General features: G+C 41.6%; 3 protein-coding genes across 7 annotated transcripts; all 3 read left to right on the forward strand.

Annotated features, from left to right (window-relative positions):
- The first annotated feature begins 1,517 nt into the window (after positions 1-1,517).
- Positions 1,518-6,011, forward strand: mcrs1 (microspherule protein 1). The gene is made up of 14 exons (XM_061069557.1): positions 1,518-1,680; positions 2,407-2,561; positions 2,724-2,862; positions 2,969-3,133; positions 3,273-3,382; positions 3,499-3,607; positions 3,711-3,849; positions 4,302-4,377; positions 4,479-4,507; positions 4,632-4,724; positions 4,823-4,905; positions 5,038-5,125; positions 5,353-5,480; positions 5,592-6,011. The coding sequence occupies exons 2-14, from the start codon at positions 2,407-2,409 to the stop codon at positions 5,676-5,678; spliced, it is 1,401 nt and encodes a 466-aa protein (XP_060925540.1). The 5' UTR covers positions 1,518-1,680; the 3' UTR covers positions 5,679-6,011.
- Positions 6,012-7,989: 1,978 nt separating this feature from the next.
- suox (sulfite oxidase) lies at positions 7,990-16,911 on the forward strand. Of its 5 annotated transcripts, none has more exons than XM_061069544.1 (5): positions 7,990-8,157; positions 10,574-10,644; positions 10,837-11,023; positions 12,046-12,330; positions 13,391-16,911. In XM_061069544.1, the coding sequence occupies exons 2-5, from the start codon at positions 10,586-10,588 to the stop codon at positions 14,609-14,611; spliced, it is 1,752 nt and encodes a 583-aa protein (XP_060925527.1). In that variant the 5' UTR covers positions 7,990-8,157; positions 10,574-10,585; the 3' UTR covers positions 14,612-16,911. The 5 variants fall into 5 exon arrangements, with proteins under 5 accessions (XP_060925527.1, XP_060925526.1, XP_060925530.1 ...); XM_061069543.1 differs by having other exon boundaries at positions 7,990-8,108; XM_061069547.1 differs by having other exon boundaries at positions 7,991-8,108; positions 10,852-11,023.
- A 1,974-nt stretch (positions 16,912-18,885) lies between these two features.
- On the forward strand, positions 18,886-23,844 carry mmp19 (matrix metallopeptidase 19). Its single transcript, XM_061070214.1, has 9 exons — positions 18,886-18,975; positions 19,078-19,163; positions 19,276-19,406; positions 20,790-21,002; positions 21,083-21,328; positions 22,323-22,448; positions 22,689-22,853; positions 22,934-23,061; positions 23,153-23,844. Exons 1-9 carry the CDS (start codon positions 18,886-18,888, stop codon positions 23,381-23,383), a joined length of 1,416 nt encoding a protein of 471 aa, XP_060926197.1. The 3' UTR covers positions 23,384-23,844.
- The last annotated feature ends 645 nt before the right edge of the window (positions 23,845-24,489 follow it).

Here is a 24,489-nt window from a genome sequence, read left to right on the forward strand (position 1 = left end):
AAACACCATATTGGATCAATATTTGACTGTAGAGAAATGGACCATGGGAGAAACGTCATTAAAGTGCGGTTTTCCGCACTGAAACTGGAAAAACCCTAGTTCTCCAAAAACACTGGAAAACTTTGGACTCCTGTATGAAAAAGGGAAAAGAATCACAGAGCTGTGGATGGAAGAATAACCCTGTGTGTAAAGTGTAACTGTACTATTTTCTTTAATGATGTGAGAGGATGTCCTCGGACTACTGAAAATAGAAGAGAGACTTTCATTTATTTTAAATCTTACTGGTAGTTATACATTCAGTTGGCAGTTAAAACCATTCCAGCCTAATGCAACAGTCCTATAATAAATCCTCCCGTCATGAATGTTATAATGTTCCGTTTAAGGAAATTTCATCGAGGCTACTGTGTCGTCATTATACATTATATTACATTACACAGAGAAGCCTCGTTGATATGAATGGGGTCCATATAATACTGGAATAAGCTGTCCTATAACAGTTTAACTACAATACAAACTCTAATCGCAACCCTAACCCTAACCTACACTTACCAAGGTTGTACAAACTCTGGGATGGTACCAATCGATCAAGCGTAAACTTATTAGTGCCCGCATAAGTGGGGGTAGAGCCTACCCGCAAGTCTCTACGACGTTCTCTTATCCATAACCCTATCCCCTTACCCTAATCCTCATCGCAACCCTAACCCTAACCCCCCTTAGTTAAGTGCCAGTATCATACTTTACTCTTATTGCTGGTGATAACATTTAAGTCTTAAACCGTAACAGAGCTAAACTTGAGGCGTTTCCAGGGCGTCGTCGACTTTCTCTTTGTCAGAACAGCTGGCTCCACACCGGCCTTGTTCGATGATCCTGTTTCATCACCATCTTAATTAACCATCCAGATGAGTGTCTGGGATGATGAACCATGGGCTTCTCTCTTTTTAAATTGGCCGAACTGCAGAACAATTTCACCCTTGTGGTCGTGAATTTCTTTACACAAACACAAAATCAATGCAACGCTACAGGAAACAGGTTGAACTGGAGTTTCAAGACAGTTACTGCCTCCATAATCTCAGACAAGAAGATGCATCTCCTTGTGTGGAGCTGACTCCTCTTGTTGAGTCTGAAAAGTCCAATAATCAGAACATGTGGTAGTTTGAAGGTGAATAAGTGAAGTGGAAGTTCAAGTAACAACATGGAGAAGCTAAACCTTATCTTATATAATCCAACAGTCCTGCAACACATCCACAACTTTAGTCTCCTAATTTTGTAACGTTTTCTAAATTAAATTACAACTTTATCCTTGTAATATAACTTTGTGGACAAAATCCAAATCGATCAGGCTCTAATCGTGACAAAAGGGGCAACTTGTGTGTGTGAATTTTTAATTAGCAAAGACAGAAAGAGCCACAGGTTATAGAATGAATCAAATCAAATCGTGTGAGAGTTAAATCGGCGAGTGTTTAACTCCAGTCCAGGAAGTGGCGCTACAGCTCCATGATCAGCGCTCACAACTGGAAAGTAGCGGAGAAGCTAATGCTAACAGACCTACGTCAAATCCATAAACTCGTGTAGCCAGTTCGTCATGTAGGAAGCGAACAAGCTGCTGATACCAAGTACCGACAGACTCCAGACTCCAGCTAACGGACCGGATATCATAATCTAGACAATTAACAAGAGAAGGTCAGTAGCGAGACTGCAGCTGTTTGCGTTAGCTTGCTTATCAACTATCGTTAGCTTCCGTCTTAGCTCAGCTTGTGCTAGCTTATCAGCACAAACCAGCAGATTTGGGTTGTTTTCGATCAGATATCCTCGCGTAACCAAGCAGAATGTACAGAACCCGTGTGTATGTCGGCTCAAGAACCCACCACCGCGATCCAGACCATGCTAAATGTTGCTTATCGGAGGCAGCGGGAGAAGCTGCGGCTAACATTGGATGTAAACAAAAGACGTGGCTAAGTTGATTAGCCTGCCCATCCTCTTCACTTCCACTCATGCTAAACAAACACACAGCCTCGACATGAGTCCCACACACATATAAAAGACAAACTGGGAATTGAATGATGTACTCTGGGACGTAGAATATGCCTTCTAGCATGTGTTTCTGCTTGAGCTAAACGGCAAACATCACGTTAGCATGATCACTGTCATGGGACAACATCGATAATCAAGCATAGGCCGACGCATTCATTACTCCTCACTCCATTCATAAGGCGTCTGATCACCTCATTCTTGCATAAATCTCCTGCTCAATGTTTCACAGTTGAATGCATTCTAGACTAAGGAAACGCTTATGTTTTATTGACTGATGATATGCATGCATACAGGAAGGACATCTAGTCAAACCGTTTCCTGACTCTGCACTGAGACATCTGAATGATTCCCTGATGTGTTTTTGTGATGGAACAGATGCAAGCAGGTGACCCTGGGGTTGGTGCATCTATGGGGGTCTCAGGTGCCCAGAGCCGGTCAGAGGACGAAGAGTTGCTCGGAGTGAAAGATATGAAAAGGACAGCAACACAAGCATTTGGCAGTGGTGTTCCCAAACGTAGAAGTTCTTCCAGGTTTGATATATTTCCTTATACATTTTAAAGTAAGTCCAGCTTTGCAGTAGCATAGTTTTGTTGGCAACAATACACATACACACACACATATATATATTTATATATAGGCAAATAGATGTGATGTGTAGTGCTTCAATAATGTTGACAAAATAATGTCCCCAGGTCTATAAAGAGGAAGAAGTTTGACGATGAGCTCGTAGAAAGCAGTCTTGTGAAGTCATCTAGCAGAGTCAAAGGCCCTCCTGTCATAGAGCCTGTCCGCTGTCCAGCGAGTGAACTTTCATCTTGTGAGAAAAAAAAGGTTTGTATGACCATGGAATCCACAGATTCCATCAGGACGTTATGGCTGCAATAGAGCTTGTAAAGGTGCAATGGATGATTTATGTACCTTTGATACACGATGTCAGGTGACAAAGACAGGAACCACTCTCACACCACCTCTCGCCATGGTAATAAACCCTCCACCCATCACCAAAAGAGTGAAGAAAAGCAAGCAACCTCTACATATCACCAAAGACCTGGGGCGGTGGAAACCCACTGATGATCTGCTCCTTATTAATGCAGTGCTGCAGGTGAGGAGTTCGAACATTTAAATCATTGCCATATTGTTGGAAGAATTCTGTAACTAGTTTCTTGTATTAATCTGTCACTTTATGAATACCCAATGTGCGACGTTCATACCACAGCTCTTGTATTTTTCTTTTTCTCTAGACAACAGATCTAACCTCAGTTCATCTGGGGGTCAAGTTCAGCTGTCGTTTCACTTTGCGGGAGATTAAAGAGAGGTGGTACGCTCTGCTCTACGATCCTGTCATCTCAAAGTAAGAAGAGAGCACTGATCCCACCTTAACCTCCCGTTCCAAGTTTCTATAATTTACTTGTTGATGACACTCTTCAGTATCTTGAATCTCATTCTCTTTGTTGTCTTTCTGGTTAGGCTGGCATGGCAGGCCATGCGGCAGCTTCACCCAGAGGCCATTGCAGCAATTCAAAGTAAAGCCCTTTTCAGTCAGGCTGAGGAGGCACTACTGGCAAAGATTGGTTCGGTATGGGAAATTGTTTATTTTGGAAAGAATGTATCCATCACATGAATTTACTTTTTTAACATCTGTACTCATAAGCTATTTACCAAATTGTGTCATCAAACAGACCAGTCAGCCTAAACTGGACGTGTTCCAAGAGCTTCTTAGCAAACACCCTGGTGTCTTTCACCCATCGCGCACTCCCAAGAGCCTACTGGTGCACTGGCAGCTGTTAAAGCAGTACTACCTACTGGATGACCAGAGTGGTGAGTTTAATTTCCCACCCATTTGTACCAATATTGGTACATTCACCATTTATGTGGTTTGGTTTTGCTGTGCAAATATACAAACAAATTTGGTTTTAAATGCTCTGTTAGTCTAAAATACATTATTTTTGTTGTTATATGCATTTTATTACTAATGTGGGTGTTGATTACAAAGAAATGACCAAAGCTTCTGAGCATTTGAGCCTGCTAAACCTCCCACACAATCAGGCTTTTCAACTGTTTATGTGGCTGCCTACATTTATAAGAAACTTCTATTTTGGTTTCACATACATACAGTTTTACTTCAGTGGATTGCTAATATGCCTAAACCAATTCACTGTTATTCATGGTTGTGATTTTGATGTATGAGAAAGCCCCTAGTGTCGGTTTTGGGGTAAAATGTGATGGGGTCTGTATTTAATGGCTTTGTTGGTTTTGATTGTGTGTTGCAGTCCAGCCTCTTCCTAAAGGTGACCAGGTCCTCAACTTCTCCGATGCTGAGCAGATGGTTGATGACGTAAAGTTAAAGTAAGACAGTCTTTCATTTTCATTTTTTCATCTACTCACTACTCGGTAAAATATTGTGTGTCCATGAGTTATCAAAACTGATCATGTTTCTTTTCACGCAGGGAGAGCAGAGATGAAGTTTTGGAGCATGGTAAGAAGTAATTATTAAGGAAACGTATTGTCTATTACATTGTTATTATAGACAGAAATCTCCCTGATGGATTTTATCATGATTGCACAACATGAATTTAAATTGTCCTTATCTTCTTTCTCAGAGCTGATGATTTCTGATCGGCACCAGAAAAGGGAGATCAGACAGTTAGAGCAGGAGCTGCCTCGTTGGCAGGTTCTGGTGGACAGTATCACAGGTTTGTCAAGTTCCTCTTGCCAAGGTCAAGCTTATGGCTTTTATTATTTGTTCTAATTTAGTCGGGTGGAACTAATTAATGTTCATATGTGTCTCCAGGGATGAGCATGCCTGACTTTGACAACCAGACACTGGCAGCACTACGAGGGCGAATGGTACGCTACCTCATGAGATCAAGAGAGGTAATTAATCTCCTGTCAATTGTTACGGTTATGCAATGCACACATCAGTGAGGCGAAAATAGAGCCATATAGTAAAAGGGATTTCTTTATCCTTGACGATGTATTTTCACTGTAACTGTTTATTTTACACAGATTACGTTGGGAAGGGCGACCAAGGACAAACAGATAGATGTGGATCTGTCACTAGAAGGACCAGCCTGGAAAATATCAAGAAAACAAGGTGAGAAAACTCATTCAACCCTCGCCTGATTGTTTTGGACAATCTCCTGCTGCTCTCTTCATATGTGAAAGGGAAACTTAGGAGTTCATGTCTGAAAATAGTTTAAGTGTGACAAATGACCTAAACCTGTGATATCTGTTGAGAAAAAACATACCTAACAATCATCTACTAATTGTAATGTAATGAAATAAAAATATGATGGTAACTCTGTGTGTTGCCATTTACAGGAATTATTAAACTGAAGAATAATGGTGACTTCTTCATCGCCAACGAGGGCAGACGACCCATTTACATTGATGGCAGACCAGTCCTGTCGGGAAACAAGTGGAAACTCAATAACAACTCAGTGGTGGAGGTGTGTTTGTGGTGCAACCAAGACGTATAACATTTCAAATTAAACTACCATGATGTGTTCAAGTGGTACTGAGCCATGCATGGCCCTAACATGCTGTGTCTGTCTCTTCAGATCGCAGGTCTCCGCTTTGTGTTTCTAATTAACCTGGAACTTATCTCGCTAATAAAAGCCGAAGCAGCCAAGATGACTCAGCAGTGAATGTCCACGACCAAGCACAAGAATCAATGGACAGAACACGCTGGCAGATGAATGGACCAGTCAGTCGTTCTGCGGAGGAGAAGGCTTAACAGTTGTTCTTACAAAGCACAGCACCCTTACCAAGACTCAGACTGACAACAGCTATGTTAACCTCACATGTGAACTTGTCAACAGGCTACTGCTTAACCCTGGAACTAAATAGTAACAGGTTCTCACTTGGTGTTTGAACATTTTCCATGTTGTAATGTAGATAGTATCATGGTAGAGCCTTGTTTTCCAGTTTTTCAAAATATTGTATTTAAATGCTGCAGTAAAAGCTTTTTCAAAAACCGAGCTTGTGTTCCCCATGTTTTGTTTACTATCAAATCTACTGATGTTTCAAATGTAAACAAGACTTGTATGCTATAATGAGGAAATACAATGAGTAATGTTTCATCAGTGTCCCAATACAGGAAATCAGTTAAAACCTCTTGAATCTTTCTAACTGTAAAAACAAAATGAATATTGATGCCATACTGTATTTCGATAAGATTACTCTGAATCAGTCAGGGTTCATAGATATGTTGTTAAATGTAGACAGGAACATTATGAGGGGAAACAGCACTACTTGCTTTTCTCTTGAAAGACTGAAGTGAATTTTCTAGAATGCAGGTCTCCTGTTTTAATCTGATGAAAAAACCTGCAGTGGCTTTTTTATTAACTTCCTAACATTGCTTGTGGGAGATTGTGGCTGCACAGTGCTTCTGATTTTATCTGTAGATTTAACAATGTGCCCATTGAGACAGTGAAGGTACTATTATAGGTTGTAAATATGTACATAAGCCTCACCACACCCTGCGTCCTGTGTGAAACCAACTTCTAGCAAAAGTCACGTGTAAAAATCTGATTACACTAGGGTGGATTGAGACCCAAATTTGTCAGTATTTTGCTGTTGGCCCCATAGTATCTGCCTTTCTTTCACCAGTGTTTATGTTGTGTATTTTTGTCCAAACTGCATATATTTTTCTAATTAGTTAATACACAGCAAATTATAATTAAAGATCAATAGAATAAACATAGGTAATAAGTATATATAAAGAGAAGTCAATAGCAGATATTCACTTTGTACACAACCTATAAAACAATCTATATATTATATTATATATATGCAATGTATACACAGTATAGTATATAGTATAAATACAGTATACAAAACATATACAAAGAGAATTGATATTATATATGTACATACATTTAATGTACCTGATATGTATACATTGCTTAGAAAAACACTTCAATCACGATGATGTGTGCATGAGAATGGAAGAATGAGGAAGAAGAGAGGGTTGAGCGATGTCTGATCAGCTGATATAGATTCTACTGATCTGTGATCTTTTTTTTTACGTCAGGCTCCGTTCTTTCTCTCGTCTTCACTCTCACACAGTGTGTTATCAGATACACTATATATAATGCCTATCTTCTGTATCTCTCTGCAATGGGGTGAATGATCTGTACTTTGCAGCAATCCAGTTTAAAATAATGGCTCAAGACCCAATTTAACAAAGCTAAAATATCATGCATAAAACAAGCACAGCACACTTTAAGAATCCCAACACTGGTGTGATTGCACCATAGGGTTATCACTTCAAGCGATATTATACACTGAAAGAGAGAGAGAGAGAGGCGGTGTCCCTAAATAAACTTCGCCGACTCCCCGCATTCTATTGTATGGAAGCCCATTTCTGCCACTGTGATGAAAAAATAATAATTTGTATCTCATTATTATGAGATAGTATCTCATTATTATGACTTAGTATCTCATAATTATGATTTAGCATCTCATTATAATGAGATAGCATCTCATTATTATGACTTAGTATCTCATATTTATAACTTGAGATATGAGTCTCATAATTATGACTCATAATTATGAGATAATAAGTCATCATTATGAGAGACTTAGTCATAATTATGAGATACTGTCTCATAATAATGAAATACTAATTCATAATTATGAGATAGAGATTTTTTTCCCCCATCACAGTGGCGGAAAAGGGCTTCCATACTATAGGCATCGACGTCCTGTCCTGTCAGGTAAATTAAATCAGAGGCATAACTGGGAAAGTAACCCTGCTAAAATTATCTTGTTTTAGCTAAAGCTTTTTTTTATTAAGGACTGATCCCATTACCCTGATGTTACAGTAGCCAGTGTGATTCAAATAGACGTCTTCCACTGGCACCACTGGTTTGTTTTTTTGTCGTCAGAAACCTGTCGGTATGACCTGGCAGAGAAAGCGTGCCTGAGAAGTGGTATGTCCCTGAACGCCGCAGGGTCAGTGAACGTCTCAGCACCGTGCTACGTATACGGAGGTTTGTGTTGTGCGTGTCGGTGTCGGTGCAGGGGGACAACATCCGGACACACGCAGGGACTGGCTCAGCACAAGTGAAGAAGTGAGTGACCCTGACTCTGGTTTGCGTTCCATGAAGAACCCGGCCGCTGGTAATGATCCTAGTGTTAGTGAGTGTATCTGAGTGAGTGGGGGGAGCGGGGCAGGGTGGCTGCGGGTTCTGCTTTAGCCGGCTAACTTGAGTGTTAGCTAAGTTTAGCTCAGTGGGGAGGATGGGGATGTGGGTGATGTCACACGTCAGCTCGCTAGCGGAGCTCCACTTTATTGTGACGTTATCGCCCAGCAGATAAACGCTGCCTCAGCCCAGGGCCTGGACCTGAAGCTTCACAGCTGATCCCAGGTCGGTGCTCGGTGAGTTCAGGACGTTTAGAGACTGATCGTCACCTCCGTGCTCTGCGGTGGTCTCTCGGGGGGCTAGCATGTGTCCACACAGGCTACTGCTGCACACACATGCTCCCAGGTCCATGATATAAATAGACAATGGCAGATGTGGGATTTCTCTCAATCAGGGGCCATTAAGGAGCTACCTTATTATAGAGAGGAGCCATACATACACTTCCTGATTCAGTGAGATGCACATGTAAGTTATTCCTGTTCAATGTTAGCTCGAGGGCTTTGAGCAAAGACGCACATCTATTAATATGTTTTTGAAAGTTGTTCGTTGTTCAAGCAAATTGTTAACTTTACAAAAGCTTCGAATTTGATTTTAAGAAACGGTTATATTTAAGTATTGTTTGTTTGGATACTCATTTATAACTTGGCACTACATGTACAGTTTGAGAGATGATTTAAAAACAGACAGTGAAGTAAAAAGCAATTATCAATCAACATTACTCGACCTAGTGCATTAGATTGTAACATTTCAGTCCTTTTTACCAGTTAAAATATCTTTAAGGCAGAAACACACCTCATAAAGTCAGTTTTCCACTTGAAGGGCTTTCACTCTTTGGCAGACATTCACTTCCCACATGGATGAATAAGAGTTAGCCTCATGCCTTCAAACCTACGGGAACATATCCTATTTGCGTTATAGAGGGAAATAATCTGTATGAAAAAGCACTTCTATTGCTAATCTTCACAATATTTACCATTGAATGACTTTCTAGTGATTACAAGCTGCTGATCTCGCCCAGAGAAGCGGCTTCTCTGTAACTCTCAGGGAGATTAGACTTTTAACTAGTTTTCTGAAGTGCAGATACAGTCTCCTCTGCACATGGATGATAATGTGTGCAAAACTCATCAAAACTAATAGAGTGGTAGAAGCTCAAGGTAAACTGGACAGATACCTTTGTACCTGTAAATAATCACCTGTCAAAGATCCCATGTTATCCACAATATGTTCATGAAAACATCCCAAAAAAGCTGCTCTGCTTAACAAACTGCAGCCTTTACCAGCGGCACACAGTAAGCTAATGACAGATCAGATGATGTGACAGTCCCAGTCAGGTCAGGGGAGTTGCAGATTTCCCGAAAAAGGAATGAAATGTAGGTTTTTAAATGTTCTGCAAACACATAGACAGAAAAGGACTGAAATATAATGAAATAAAAGTGTAGGGCTGCTACTAAAAGTTATTTATTTATTACTGATTCATCTGCTGATTATTGTCATGATTAATTGGTTCGTCTGTAGCGTGTAAAAACAAATATTTAAAGGGTTGGTGTAGGAAAGATCCGACTTCATGGTTATGTTGCTAGCATAAAGGCAGCACTCGGATAAGTTATGGTAGAACAAACATGTGGCAGCTGCCTGCAAGATGACTCAGCTTTTACCTACAGTTTTCAGGTATTGTCAACAGAAGAAGATGCACTCTTTTTAAATGACATTTCTCATTAACTAGTAATATTTTTCAATTAGTTTCTTAACACGACAGTGTATCCATGTTTACCATGATGTAGTTACACATCAACATGTGTGTGGTGAGGGAAGAGGGGGGTGAAGCCCAGCTCTCCTCCGTCTCTCTGTTCACTCCCCCTCACCCGGTTGGCTCCTCTCGCTGGTTGAAGTCACTGCTGGTTGGTCGGTTCAGGAGGAGTAGAAGGGTTTCAAGGTCCACGTTTTAACTACATCACATGCTGGGGAAAACAGTTTAAGGATGTACATAGTCTACAGTACAGTGGTCTGCTTTGTTAGATCATCACTCCCCCATCCTGCATTCAGAGGGACGGTCCCTGCCTCAGTCAGTGCTCATGTTAAACACTAGGCTTGTTGATGCTGCTGGAGGTTACAGGAACAGTTATGCAAATCTTGATGGAAAAAACACATCAGCTGTCATTATTATTTACATTAGCAGACATTTGTCTGCTCTCGACCATAGACCCACAGCCTGCAGGAGTCCAGGCCCTGCTCACAGGGTCATGAGATGAGTCAGGGCCACAGGCATATTGACTCGATGAGCAAGAAAAAACTGTGAACATTTTTATTTCAGAATTAGATGTAACATTTTCTTTGAAGAAACCTAAGGTGCTATATATTGCAACACTGAAATTACCATTTTTCCTCCACTCCAGAAGATCAATGCAATGCTGCTTCTCAGACGCTGCCACAGCCTGACTCGATTTGGCCCTGTCAGCTTTCAAAGGTACAGTACAGGAACAAAATACACACATGATGACGGATACTCCAGCTGTTAACTATAGCCTGACTTTAATATTCCTCCACTTTTTATGTTTTATTTCTTTTTTGTGATCACACTAATCGCGTTGAATTTCTATTAATAATCTCATATTCACCATCTAATGAGTTTGGTCTGCATAAAAATGACCTTCAGTAGTTTTCATTTTCACAGGCCTCCGGTGGCCCCTGCTGTGGCATCCCACTCGGTCCGTCTCTGGAGCAACAGCAGTGGTGAGGAGCAGAGGTCGTACCAGCGCGCCCACAGTCCCAGCTGGAGACATGGCCTGGCAGGACTGCTGGCCGGGACAGGGGCTGTACTGGCTTATGGCCTCCACAAGCACAAGGTTAGTGGCAGATAGGATCTGTGAAGACAGTTTATAGCTTTTTAATGGAAGGGCAGTGACCTGTTTGGTTACACTCAGCTCATTTCACAATTTTCACTCTCAGTCTGAAGAAACTGAACACTGCATTATGATCTGCTCCTGATCCTGCTGACTACAAATTCATAATTCTTTGAATCCATCCCAGGTCTACCATCTTGAGATTTTTTTTACATTAATTATCCAGAAGAAAACATTGTTGTTGGTTCCTTCAAAAAAAATGTATTTGTGATTCAGCATAAGGGCAAACAATATTTTCATCTACTATGAATGACTATGAACATCAATAAGAATACGACATAACTCTGATTATGATGTTTACAAGAGTTGCTCATAGAATATCCCATTCATAAACCTGATACATGTTACCCAGGGCATGCATCGTTAAGCAGTTGGTATCTTTTCTAAACTCCAAAAGGACGTTGTGAGTCATGAGCAGATCAAAGATAAAAAAAAAAGAATCAACAGCTCAGTAACCTGCTCCTGCTGCTGCTTTAAGAATAAATGTCACCGGGTCGACAAGTATGTTGTTTGCACAACCAACACAGAGGCCTCTTGGCTCTCGGTGGTTTGATGCTGCAGTGTGATCTAATGTCAGAAAATGACCAAATGGGTTGAAGAACCCAAATGTTCAAACTGTCACACTTCATGTATTTTTTTTTTTTCAATTTCGAGATTTGACATTTTACAGTTGAACAACAAACTTTATTATAAATACAACAGAATATATAGATTTGGATATAAAGAGAATAAACAGGTTTTTTGTTTTACGTTAAATGTAAATATACATGCACATTAAATCGTTACTTTACCCTGTCAAATTTAAGTTTTCATATTGGCGACAAACATAAACACTGATATGTCTGTTACAGGCTCATATCGGTTGATATAATCGCTCAACTGATATATTGGCCGGGCTCTAATCGACATCATGCTCTGTCAGACACTCTCAGAATTGGCCACTTATCTGTCTCTCTCTCCCACAGGCTGAGCAGGTGGACACCATCACAACTCCGACCTTAGAGACGACCTTAGAGACGACCCTACCTTTTCCCATCTTCAGCCAGGAAGAGGTCACAAAGCACCGCTCCCTGGAGGATGGCGTGTGGGTCACTTACCAAGGCGGCGTCTATGACATCACTGAGTTTGTGGCCATGCATCCCGGTGGGAATAAAATCATGTTGGCGGCAGGTGGTGCCATTGAACCCTTCTGGGCGCTGTATGCCGTGCACAACCAGGAACACGTGTTGGAAATGCTCTCAGAATATAAGGTGAGCACATCTGCGGTTTCTGTTCATAATTGAACTGATTGTAAAAAATGTAAAGTAGAACAGGGGAAGGTCCAATTTTACTCCTAAAACTGTCATTTGTTAACAAAAACTACAGTTTACAGACTTTTTTTGTTCAACTTTGACCTGCTGTAGAAAGCAGATAGGGAAAATAACTCTTGGTTTAACCTCCAACTAAAGCTGTAGCTAATCTAACTGCACTCTTATCTTATATATATCATATTTTTTGGGTGCTGCTCAACAAATTCCGTTTCTGTTTCTGTTTCGCATCTGTCTCGATTGTGGTGAGTTCTTCGGACAGTTTCCTGCTGTAGTCTCACGTGGGCTCACTCTGAGAGGTCACAAGGGGGCGGGCCCAAAAATCAGGAGAATGTCCAGAATAACTGACCCTGAAATATGAATCTCACACACAGGCCCTCTGGATAATGTCAGGAGAATGTTCAGTGCATGTCTGAAAGCAGTTTCAGGGTTTCTGGTAGATTTTATCCTGCTATCCTTATTTATTTTGTCCATCTTGCATTTGATCACTGAAGACAATAAGTGTGAAGCTTTACTGGACACTGTCAATTAGGAAAAACTGTGAACTAAATCCAGACGCACCCTCAAGTGGCCAGTGAGAAAAATGCTTGATCAAATTTTTTCTTTTTATCACTTTGAAAGTATTCCTTTGTATTCACACACAGTTTTGAAATGCTGGTAAAGCTGCTAAGGAAGGTGACTGACTTCCATTGTTTCCATTGCGAATGAGGGAGTTTGCCTTTTTAAAGTCACAAACACTGGAAACACTGAAACCTGAGGCGCTCTGTCACCTCGCTGTCTTGCCAAATTGGCGTGTTCACCCAGGCGTCACCTTTCCATCACGAAGCCGGAGCCAATGAATCCTGTGTCCACTGCAGACCCGGGAGTGACAGTCGATTGTATCCATTCTCATTACAGACAATAGCCAGATGATAGCAGGTGTCGGTATAGAACAGTGGCTCATGTGATTGCTCGTGACATTGATGTGGTCTAATGAAGCTTTTGTGTCTGTGGTTAATACAAGGTCGGTGAGCTGAGTGCAGAGGACCGGAAGAAGCAACAGGCTGTGAAATCATCTGACCCATACTCCTCCGATCCAGAGCGTCACCCGGTCCTGCACATCAACAACCAGAAGCCCTTCAATGCTGAGCCACCTCCTGAAATCCTCTCTGACAGCTACATCACCCCTTCGGCTTTCTTCTTCAAAAGAAACCACCTCCCAGTTCCTCCGGTGGACCCGGCATCCTACCAGCTCCATGTGGAGGGACTTCCCGGAGGAGCTCTGACGCTGTCTTTAGAAGATTTGAAGACTAAATTCCCCAAACACACGGTCACTGCCACTCTGCAGTGTGCCGGTAACCGCCGGTCTGAGATGAACAAGGTCAAGCAGGTCAAAGGACTGAACTGGGGCATTGCTGCGATCAGCAACGCCACGTGGAGCGGCGCTAACCTCAGGGACGTGCTGATGGCAGCTGGCTACGGGCCGGATGTGGCCCAGTGGGCTCGCCACGTTCAGTTTGAGGGGCTGGACCATGATGTGTCAGGTTCCACCTATGGTGCTTCCATCCCTCTGAACAAGGCAGTGAGTGAGGAAGGCGATGTGCTGCTGGCTTATGAAATGAATGGCCAGGAGATTCCTGCCGACCACGGCTTCCCTGTCCGTGTTGTGGTGCCGGGCACAGTGGGTGCACGTAATGTTAAATGGCTTGGGAAGATCATTGTGAGCTCAGAGGAGAGCAGCAGCCACTGGCAGCAGAACGACTACAAGGGCTTCTCCCCCGGGACCGACTGGGACACAGTGGACTTCAAATCTGCACCGGCCATTCAAGAGCTGCCCATTCAGTCGGCCATCACCACACCGGCCGACGGTGCTGTGGTCGACCGGTCGGAGGAAGAGGTGATTGTTAAGGGCTACGCCTGGAGTGGAGGGGGCAGAGAGGTGGTACGTGTGGATGTGTCTCTAGACGGAGGAAAGACGTGGCAAGTGGCCCCACTGAGGACCATTGACAAGGGACAAGCAGCCGAACCCTCACCTCCACCAGGACGAGCCTGGGCCTGGAAGCTGTGGGAGGTGACGGCTCCTCTTCCCCCTGGAGCTCAGGAGCTTGAGATCGTTTGCAAGGCAGTTGACAACAGCTACAACATGCAGCCGGACACGGTGCCTCCCATCTGGAACTTGAGGGGCGTCCTGAGTAACGCCTGGCACAGAGTGAAGGTGACGATCAGAGAGGATGAGGAGGAATAGACTCACTTCACATTCTGGTTGCAAACTTAAATCGGATATTTGGAATCAGCAGGAAAATCAATGAAGGAAAAAAGAGCAGATTCACAGAGACCAAGCGCACACAATCTTTTAACGTTTTTCAACTAATGCAGTCGAATGTTTTCAGTCTTGAATTTTTTATGCAGTCACAGTTTCCTGAAGGACTTGAACGGTTTTCAGCAGAACAAACCGTAAACTAAGTTAAAGGTTCTAAATAACTACGAAAGAGTTTTTTATCAAGTAACGACTTTAATGAATTTGTGAGTCTGTAATATTTATAGAAAAGACACTATTTACTTTTGTAAACTCCATCATCTTCTTAACACAGAGTTAAAATAAATACTATATTAAAAGAGTTCATCTGTGTTATGTATTACCATACATAATAAAAAAGTTTGGATAATACCTTTGGCTCTAGTAGTACTTAGCTTACTGTAGTAAAGTTTTGGGCCTAATACTGTGTCATTATTTTAAATGAAGGCTACTAGAGATGCTTTTTTCTTTAGAGAGAACAGTTTACTAAGTGCCGACTCATCTAGGAAGCTTTAAAACAGCAGTAGCTGTTCCTTATCTGCAACTGTGACTTGTTGATAACCTTTGCAACAGACCATGTTCTTAAGTTTGAGTCAGTGATTAACCGGAAGAAACTGTGAGAGGCTGAGATAATCTACTTCTGCTCCAGTTCAGTAAATAACAGGTGAACTGTGACCTTTCAGTTCCCCCCCCCACTGTCTCCCGATCCCACTGTGAAGACTGAGGCAGAATTTAGTCAGTTAAGACATTTCTGAAGCCCAGTTGAGGCTAGATGTGTGTCACACAGGCCTTTATGTTTTGTGGTAGTTTTCTGAGCGGAGGTGAAACAATGATTTAGATCAAAGTGTTGGTATCTTACAAGGAGACAGAAAAAACAGAGGAATGTACTACGAAGCGGGATTTGCGGTCAGTGAGGAAACCATCGGTATAATTCTGGATTTTCCGTCTTACTTCAGTGGCTCGTTTCGTAAAACCAGTCCACAGCCCAACTCCTGATCAATCCGATCAATAGATAACCACCGTTCCTACAGGATCCTTAAAGGGACAAACGAGTGTTTCTTTTCTATTCAAGTTATGTGAACATGTTTATATTTCACCTTGTAGAACTTCACTATCTGCTTTAACCAAATTGCCCTGCAGGTATCTCTGTGTTTCTCCTCATATCTTATCATGTTTTATTTATGGCTCTGATAATGTTGCTGGTACTTTAACAATGAGTCTGGGTGTCTTGTTCTGATAGGAGCAGGGAAGGTCTGTACATCTCTATGTTGGGGGCCTGTTGTCTTGGACTTATCAATCATCTGAAATAATTTAATGAAGATTAAAAACTTTATTTATCATATTGTATTGATTAAACAGAGACCAGGAAGCTGAAGACTGTACCATCATTAATGTACCAAAATCATTGTGCATTTCCTGGATTTATTTTTTTGCCTTTGGCACCAATGTAAATTCAAATGGTAAAACTACTTTTACATTATGATTCTTAAATGTGGCAACATAATAAACAGGATATAAAGTGACTCAGAAGCATCTTGTGAAATGATGTAGCAGCTGGCAGGAAGCTGAGGGGGTGAACGAAGGGACAGCAGTTTAAAGTCAAAGAAGAGAGAAAAAAAAGGAAAACATTCAAAACTACAGTAATTTGAGCAGCAGGAATAGTTCAGGTAGATTTCCAACAATATAATAACCCTGAATTAAAGCTACAGTCCATAATTCACATATCTTAATGAACTGGGAGGTAGGATGTTGTCATGGCGATGCCTACCCCGGCCTTTTGCCCTGAGAAGAGATTAAAGTGATACATGTTCTTCTGCATGTTCTTATTTAAGTGGTTCCATGCCTGATAAATGCAGTAGGACTTATTTGTTTACCTCGAAGTGGGAAGTTTTCTGTTGTTTTTCTTTCTGATCTGTTTTTAACTCATACATGACTAGAATGGTGGTCAGCAGAAAAACATATTGATATAGTCGTTCGAACTGTGGAATTATGTTGAGGAAAACCATGATGTCAGTATGACTACAAACATAAACTGCTCACTAAGACTTAGGAGAAATGACAGATGTCTTAAGAAAATCATTTAGGAATCCCATTAAATAAATATTGGTCTGTTGCATAAAACTGGACCAAATGCTTTACAAGCTGTTTGCTCATGCTCAGTTTTCTGTTTTATCAGATTATTTTGTGTCTTTCTCCCTTTGCTTTTGTGTGTCAAAAGCGGCCTCATTAAAAAAAACCTCATTCTTGTATATTGTCTTTTTTTCCTTTCTCTTTGTCATTATCGGTAATAATGATTCCGTCACAACAATAACAGGAAACAGAAAAAGCTGACTTACTTTTACTTCTGTGAAGGTAAGCAGAGAACTGAGGATGGGTCACTGAATAAATCACATGTATTTGTGGAGCCCTTTTCAAGCTTAAGCACAAAGTTCTTTCCAACAAAAAAGAAATAAAATCAGGAGGACACACACACTTTGGAATATGAGAGCATATAAATTAAAAGCATTACGTATACAATTGGTATGAATAAAATGTTTTAAAAGAAATATGTATTATAATTATAAATATTCTAAAATATAATCTCTTCTCTACTGAGTATGTACAGAAGATCTATACAATTACATCAAAGCTCTACAAAATGATAAGAAAGCAAAAACGAGACAGTAGATGAAAAACATTTCTTTTCACTCCTGGAAAGTCTGGACTCAACTTCACCAGTTGGCACAAGAAGACAAACTTCAGTGTGTTGTCTCAGGTTTTAGTCTGTGTAGTAACTCTGAGGTCAGATGATGCCAACCGAGCGAGGACATATGGAGAGCAGCTGTTTCACCAGCTACAGCTACTGTAACATTCATTCAGCCTGTTCTACATTTTTTGCAAGAATATAGGTGCAAATACACAGGAAAGGTACTACTAACTAAACATTTATCATCCATCATTTATTATTTATAATGTAGACTTTATGTTGATCGAGATGTTAGATAAAATTTACACAAATTCAACATTTCTGTAATAATCACAGGTTTGACTCACGGGCCCTTGGGTTTTGTGATTCAAGCAGATTTTGCAGGCAGGGAAAAACTGAAGTTGTCCTCCCTCGTCAGAAATAGTTAAGAGAAGTTGCTGATCAGAAATCAACTTATTCATCCACCTCCTAAACGCCCACTTCCACTTATTCAACATGAAACAAAAGACATGAGCATAATATCTTACTTCCACTTTACTGATTTATTTTTAAATAAAGGTTATTTTACACAATCATCCAAATTAAAAGTGTGACTCCACTGGTTTCAAAGCTCAGACATTACTGTTGCCAGAGCTTCTTTTTTTTACAAACCCAGCTGCAGGCGACAGCTGATGTTGAGAGTGGTAAAACTACTCCTCATTTAGTAATTGTTCATCCCTAAAATATAAATTAATTGAGCTCTCATATTAATAGTTTTCTGATTCTTTGTTTGATTCCTCAAAAAATAATTCATGACTCTAGATGGAAAACAACCAGCCATGTTTAGGACACTGACATTTCTGAGTGTGTGCAATTTTGAGCCAAATAAAAATCTGAATCTAGTCAATTGTTTGCTCCCTCGGCCTCAGTCAGTCTCATCATAAGTAGACAACATATGCTGTTGACAACATGTAATCACACACCAAACCTATTTACCCCATGTTACCTGTGAGCAGGGATGGGCCTAATCATTTGTGTTGGAGGTGTAAACATAGATGTTTGTCTAAGATGGGACGTGTGTGGGGACAACAGGAATGTGGAGATGGAGGGTGAGGCCCCTCTTGTGGTTTGAGCCCATAACTGAGCTGTGTTACACACACTGCTGTATCAACACCAGGGATCAACACAAAGGTTGTAATCCTGAAGGAATAAGGTGGGAGATATTATCTGGGTTAATGCTTTGTTTTCAGTGAAAGCTGAACCAAATCTCTGCACTGAATCTAGTAGAGCCTGTGAAGTGTGCCCACTGCTGCCGGAGCTGCTGGTCCCCTCTGAACAGCTGCAGCAGCAGACGTGTTGGCCTCGGCTCAACTGGCTGCTCTTGTAATCCTCATTCTTCAGAGGTGGATCATCGTAGCCACAGAGATGACTCACGCTCCGGGCTGAGTTAAAAACTGCCGGGGCGCTCTCAGAGCAGATAGAGTCTGCCGTGGGACTCTGGTGAGCACTTCTCCAGCCCTGGATATCTGGCTCGGAAGCCGTTGATAAAAACTTGGAGATGGACTACGCAGGGCTGCTGCTGCTGGTGCTCAACCTCAGTGGAGCATTCAGTGCTGTGGTTCAGTGGACCGAGTTGAATGAAGCAGAGGTAGGATGATGGATCACCTGCATTCAAGAGATGCTTTATCTAACCAGCAAGAACACACTGGACATTGTATACAGAGCTTTATTATCTCCTTGTCTATTACAGGCCTATTTGAGACAGTATGGCTACCTGGATGACTCCACTGACCCAGAGCAGCCTGGATACCTGGAAGACATCATCAGTGCTCTCAGGTAACACACACAGGTTAATACCTGAGACAATACTCCCACTCTCTGACACGGTGGAGGTGGGCGGCTGTTTGTTTTTCCAGTTTGCAGATGTCCAGTCTCCTCTTGTGTGCAGGGTCCTCCAGAGGGTGAACGATCTACCATCTACTGGAGAACTGGATGACGCCACACTGGACCTGATGAGACAGCCCCGCTGCGGCCTGGACGACCCCTTCAACAACAGGTTTCACAAATACAGAGTGAATGGTGGGTCTGAACATCGATGCTTATAACATGTATTTCTCTTTAATAAGTTCACAAAGGTGGCTTTGTCAGAAAAATACCATCAACTCCTTTTCGTGTGCATGTTCATTAGACTGAAACTGTGATCAAGTAGGTAATTAAATTACTGTGAAGCTCAGTATAGATTCAACTCTTAAACATCCCAGTATGACTTCAGTCTTCATCTCCCGCAGAGTGGACGGTTTTTAATTTTAACAACTATGTGGCAAGTTGTCATAAACTGGAAATGACTGAATCAGCCACACCTGTACTGTAAATCTGATACACACAAGGTTTATGATAATATATTGTGTGTCATCTTGTAAACCAACAGTGGTTATTTAAAATGTAAATATAACATAACTGAAGTGGCTCTCAGTAGAGCACATATTTACACAAAGGCTCGGAAAATACAATTCACATCTCACATCGTTAAAGAAAGCGGGAAAAGAAATCTGGATACATTCCATTGTCTGAATACAGGGCAGAATTTAATGGGTTCTTTCTTGCGCAATATCTCATCCTACCATCAAGTTTCATGGAGATCTGATAAGTAGTTTTGTGTTATCCTGCCGACAATCAAGCAAAGCAAGGTAACCTCCTTGGAGATAACAACTTAGAAACAACAAAATAAAGTGATTTAGTTTCAGTTCATTCTTGCGGTTCTCAACAGACTGACCGATTTCCTGTGTGTTAATATGTCAGGAAACTGTTTTCCGTAATTAGGATTCGGAAACAAGTGATCATTTAATCACACTGCGCACACTCTATGACATCAGTAGTCATTTGCCGTTGTCTACATTCTCTTTCTGATATTTCCACTGGGGTTAGTGGTGATTTCAAACCCTACACATATCGTAAAAACAAGTCTGTGATCAGGAGCATTTCAAGAGCCCCGGGCAAGAGAGACCTGGGGGCCTCAAATCGAAGCAAACGCGAACACGACACCAAGCCAAATAGGTCTGATCTTTAAAATAAATCTTTTTGTATCAAAATTAAAAAGTGCAGGCTGTGCACACAAATATAAATAGTAGTAAAGAAGTAAAGTTTAAGTGGTTTTGGCACAAAGCATCACAGGATTTAAAGTGGTCCCATTCATGACTGTGAACAATGTGATGGATGTACAGAACATGTGTTGTAGAAAAGTTGGGGAAACCAACACAGACAAAACACTTTTGGATTAGCAGCAATAGGGTCGGCTGGATGCTCTTCCTCAGGGAGCAGCGCTAATATTCAAATATCTGCCGACTTCCTATTTGTTCTGCGGCTTCATAATGAAAACACAGACTTGAAGTCTGGTTTCAAAACTGTTTCCTGAGGTCGAGAGTATTGATGTTATGATTCTATAAAACGCTTCCTCTCTCTCAGGTCAATGGAGGAAGAGGAGTCTGACCTACCGCATCTACAACTTCACACCTGACATGATGAAGGCCGAGGTCAGGGCAGCCATTCGCTCTGCCTTCAACTACTGGACTGAGGTGACTGCACTGACCTTCAGAGAGGTCGACTATGGCAGAGCGGACATAAAGATCTCCTTCCATAAGAACGATGGCCTCTGCGCTGTCCCGTTCGACGGCCGAGGTGAGTGACCTCCATAAGCAATGTGTTTACTGTCACTTGGCCTCAAACTGACATACTTGGTTTATCTGGACCACCCGCAGGTCACGTGCTGGCCCACGCTGAGTCACCAGAGTCGGGTATTGTTCATTTTGATGAAGATGAGTTCTGGACAGAGGGGTCATACTATGGCACTAATCTGCGTATTGTGGCGGCCCATGAAATCGGCCACGCCCTCGGCTTGGGTCACTCCCAATTCAAAAGCGCTCTGATGGCGCCGGTCTACTCTGGTTACCGTGCCAACTTCAGATTGCATTCAGATGATGTGAGAGGCATCCAGCGGCTGTATGGTGAGTGTGTTCCAACATGATGGTGTCAAGACTAAGTGGGACTCTAATAACAATTTTTATTATACTTATTGTTATTTAAATAAAATGTAACAATAAATATTATACTAAATACTATGTTTATATAGCATCTTATAAAAAAAAAACCAGTGAGTCTCAAGAAGAGATTTAAAAGAAGGAAGTGAGTTCACCTGCCTGAGTTGCATACAGGGAGTTCCACAGCTGAGGGACCAGAGCAGCAAAAGCCCAGTTACGCCCCCTGCTGGAGGATCTTAGGCATCTATCACAGATGGAGGCCGGAACCTGACACAACAACACAACAAGCAGCTGGTGGCTCACACTTGGATGGAGTCTATAGACGCAGCTGTTGACCTCCAGCAAGGGTCATCTTAAACCTCCTCATGAGGCTCTTGCTGTCAAGAAAAAATAAACAAAGATATGTAGTTTGTATCCAGGGACGGCATTCCACAGTTTCTCCAATGAAAAGTAAATTTTTATTTTTTCCTGCTCAGTGCATATCTCGGTAATATTTTGAATGAAAATTAAAGGGTTACAATTGTAAAACTCAAATATTTACGTATAAAACAAAAGTAGTTTATTAATTTAATAACAATTAATTTTTACATACCAATGTTATCGGATGCTGAACTGTTTGCTTATTATTTTATCATAACTGAGGCTTGTCCGCTAGAAATAAAGTTAATCTATACCAACAAAACGTATTATTAAACTTAAAATTATGAAAACATTACTTTTAATTAAAGGTTCAGTGTGTAGATTTAGTGACATCTAGTGGTGAATTTGAATGTTGCAGCTGAACCCCCCTCACCTCAACCTCCCCTTCCAAACATGAGAGAGAACCTGTGGTAGTATTTAATATAAAGGACCCATTCTAGGGTAAAGAAAGCAACAATTCATACAATTTAGATGAAACACACTAGTGAAAGCATCACTTAGATTATTTTATACTAAAACTTGTATATTCTCTGTTTTATAGGAAAACGCATAACCAGCACTTTGGCCAGTCCAACAAACCCAGAGAGTCTGTTTCCCACAGAGAGCAGCCATGGAACTCTCAACATCCCTGACCCCTGCACCGCCACACTGGACGCCATCATGTTGGGTGAGTTACAGATGATTGGAGGAGGTGGAGGAGGAGGAGGAGGAGAGGCCTATGATGCCTGCATCACTGGTAATAATGTATAAGCTCAAAGAGACTGAATCATTGACAGGTGGCAGGTGATCCTTTCTAAAATTCCTCCTCCTCATTTTCCCAACAGTGATTTTTTGGACTTCAAGTCCATTAGGACACAATGAGACAGATCACAAAAAGAATGAAGATCCTCCTGTGATTTCCCATCAGGTCCTTGGAGTAAAACCTTTGCGTTCAGCGGTGACTATATGTGGACGATCTCTGACCTCGGACACAACACACCCATGAGAGCTGACAGGCTGTGGAGGGAGCTCCCTGGAAACCTGAACGCGGCTGTGCACTCGCAAAGAACCAACAAGACGTACTTTTTTAAAGGTACAGTTGTTTCCCTGTACAACTAATACCACATTCAGTTCTCCAGCATGTGTAAATGATAAGACTGTTTCTGGTCACAGGAAATAAAGTGTGGAAGTACACCAGGTTCGTGCTGGACTATGGCTACCCTAAAGAGGTGAAGCGGATTCCTCCCAACATCGACGCAGCCTTATTCCTGGAGAAGAACAAGAAGCTGGTCTTTATTAAGGTAATCTATGATGCAGCCATGAGTCACTGAATCCATGTTCTTGCAAAAACCCTCTGATCTTATTTCTTTCCTTTGGTTTTGGCTTGTTCAGGGCTCAGAGTACTGGCAGTGGGATGAACTAAAGTACAACAACTTAGGTCTGTACCCCAAACCGCTCTCCATGCTCTTCACCCGCGTTCCGCCCAACGTGGACGCAGCCTTCACCTGGACCAACGGCAAGATCTTCTTCTTCAAAGGGGACGAATACTGGCGAGTGAATGAGATGCTGAGAGTCGACAGAGGATATCCACTGAGCAAGAGGACGCGCTGGATGCGATGCTAGGAATTGACCATCAGGGGGCAACAGGCACTAAGAGGTCTACAGTGGGGTGCTGGTTCCACTCCAGGGGCATTGACATGACCATGCAACCTCAACAGCAGTGATTCATTGTGAAATATTATCCAACATGAGAAAAAAGCAAGGGAATAACTTTTATCACTGGTTCTGATTATAAAATTCTCCTTCACTCAGACGCAGGCAGATTTGTTTTTGCGAGGCTTACTTCCTGAGCACAAATGTGTTTTTGTGACCGAGACTTACGTAAGCCCATGATCTCAGGGAGAAATCAATTGAGGCCTTCTGTTTCTCTCTCCAACATATGTGTTGGATTATGTGTCTTAATAGTTTCAGTAAGATGTAATACGATGATGGGAGTGTTCCTTTTCTGTTCAGGCTCACACTTTTTTGTTAAACCAGCTTCATGAATAAACATTCAGAGCTCCTCTGCTTTACTAAACACTTAACTATAATCTAATTAATCACACTGAGAAATCATGTTGATATGTGAGCAGCTTCTTCCTAAAGGCTGAGTCAACCATTTTGTAACGTTACACACAACGTTAAGTCAGCAGTAAAACCATCCTTCTGAAAGCAATGAGCTCGTCACCACCAGTGGCTCAGCATTGCCACTAAAAAGGATGGAGAAATATCTTATGTTCACAATGATGAAAGGCTGGTCTGTGCTGCATTGTGTTTGTCTGCAAAAAAAAAAACCATTGGTCGCGCCATGGCAACCCCGACCAATTGCCGAGTAGGAAATCCTCCTCATGGCCTCTTTATTGCAATGAAAAGTAGAGCCACTAACGGTGCCAGTGTTGCTAAGAGCCCGAGGAGACAAACAGTGAAACTGAGGCGACAAGTGAAAACTTCTTTTCTTTACTTTTTTATCAAACACATTTATTTCTCTTTGAAATTTCTATCAACAGTTATGTACAGATTCAGGTCACAAGTGCGTTGTCCCTGCAAAAAAGAAATTTAAACAAAGAAAAAGTGGGTAATTATTTTAAAAATCTACAAATTAACAAAAAAACATGCTTCGTTATTCAATATCTTTTTGTCAACACTAACAGGTACTTGCCCATAAGATAAAATAAATTATAAAACGTTTA

This window comes from Limanda limanda, chromosome 4 (genome assembly GCF_963576545.1).
Source record: "Limanda limanda chromosome 4, fLimLim1.1, whole genome shotgun sequence".
NCBI lineage: Eukaryota > Metazoa > Chordata > Actinopteri > Pleuronectiformes > Pleuronectidae > Limanda > Limanda limanda.

What these genes read in the sequence shown, in the direction of transcription:
- mmp19 (XM_061070214.1), top strand. Translation starts at nt 18,886, where the DNA reads ATGGACTACGCAGGGCTGCTGCTGCTGGTGCTCAACCTCAGTGGAGCA. An exon ending in TCACAAATACAGAGTGAATG is followed by an intron (nt 19,407 to 20,789) that starts GTGGGTCTGAAC and finishes CCTCTCTCTCAG; the next exon opens with GTCAATGGAGGAAGAGGAGT. An exon ending in ACTGGACGCCATCATGTTGG is followed by an intron (nt 22,449 to 22,688) that starts GTGAGTTACAGA and finishes ATTTCCCATCAG; the next exon opens with GTCCTTGGAGTAAAACCTTT.
- mcrs1 (XM_061069557.1), top strand. Translation starts at nt 2,407, where the DNA reads ATGCAAGCAGGTGACCCTGGGGTTGGTGCATCTATGGGGGTCTCAGGT. An exon ending in GTTGATGACGTAAAGTTAAA is followed by an intron (nt 4,378 to 4,478) that starts GTAAGACAGTCT and finishes CTTTTCACGCAG; the next exon opens with GGAGAGCAGAGATGAAGTTT. An exon ending in GAAAATATCAAGAAAACAAG is followed by an intron (nt 5,126 to 5,352) that starts GTGAGAAAACTC and finishes TGCCATTTACAG; the next exon opens with GAATTATTAAACTGAAGAAT.
- suox (XM_061069544.1), top strand. Translation starts at nt 10,586, where the DNA reads ATGCTGCTTCTCAGACGCTGCCACAGCCTGACTCGATTTGGCCCTGTC. An exon ending in ATGGCCTCCACAAGCACAAG is followed by an intron (nt 11,024 to 12,045) that starts GTTAGTGGCAGA and finishes TCTCTCCCACAG; the next exon opens with GCTGAGCAGGTGGACACCAT. An exon ending in AAATGCTCTCAGAATATAAG is followed by an intron (nt 12,331 to 13,390) that starts GTGAGCACATCT and finishes GGTTAATACAAG; the next exon opens with GTCGGTGAGCTGAGTGCAGA.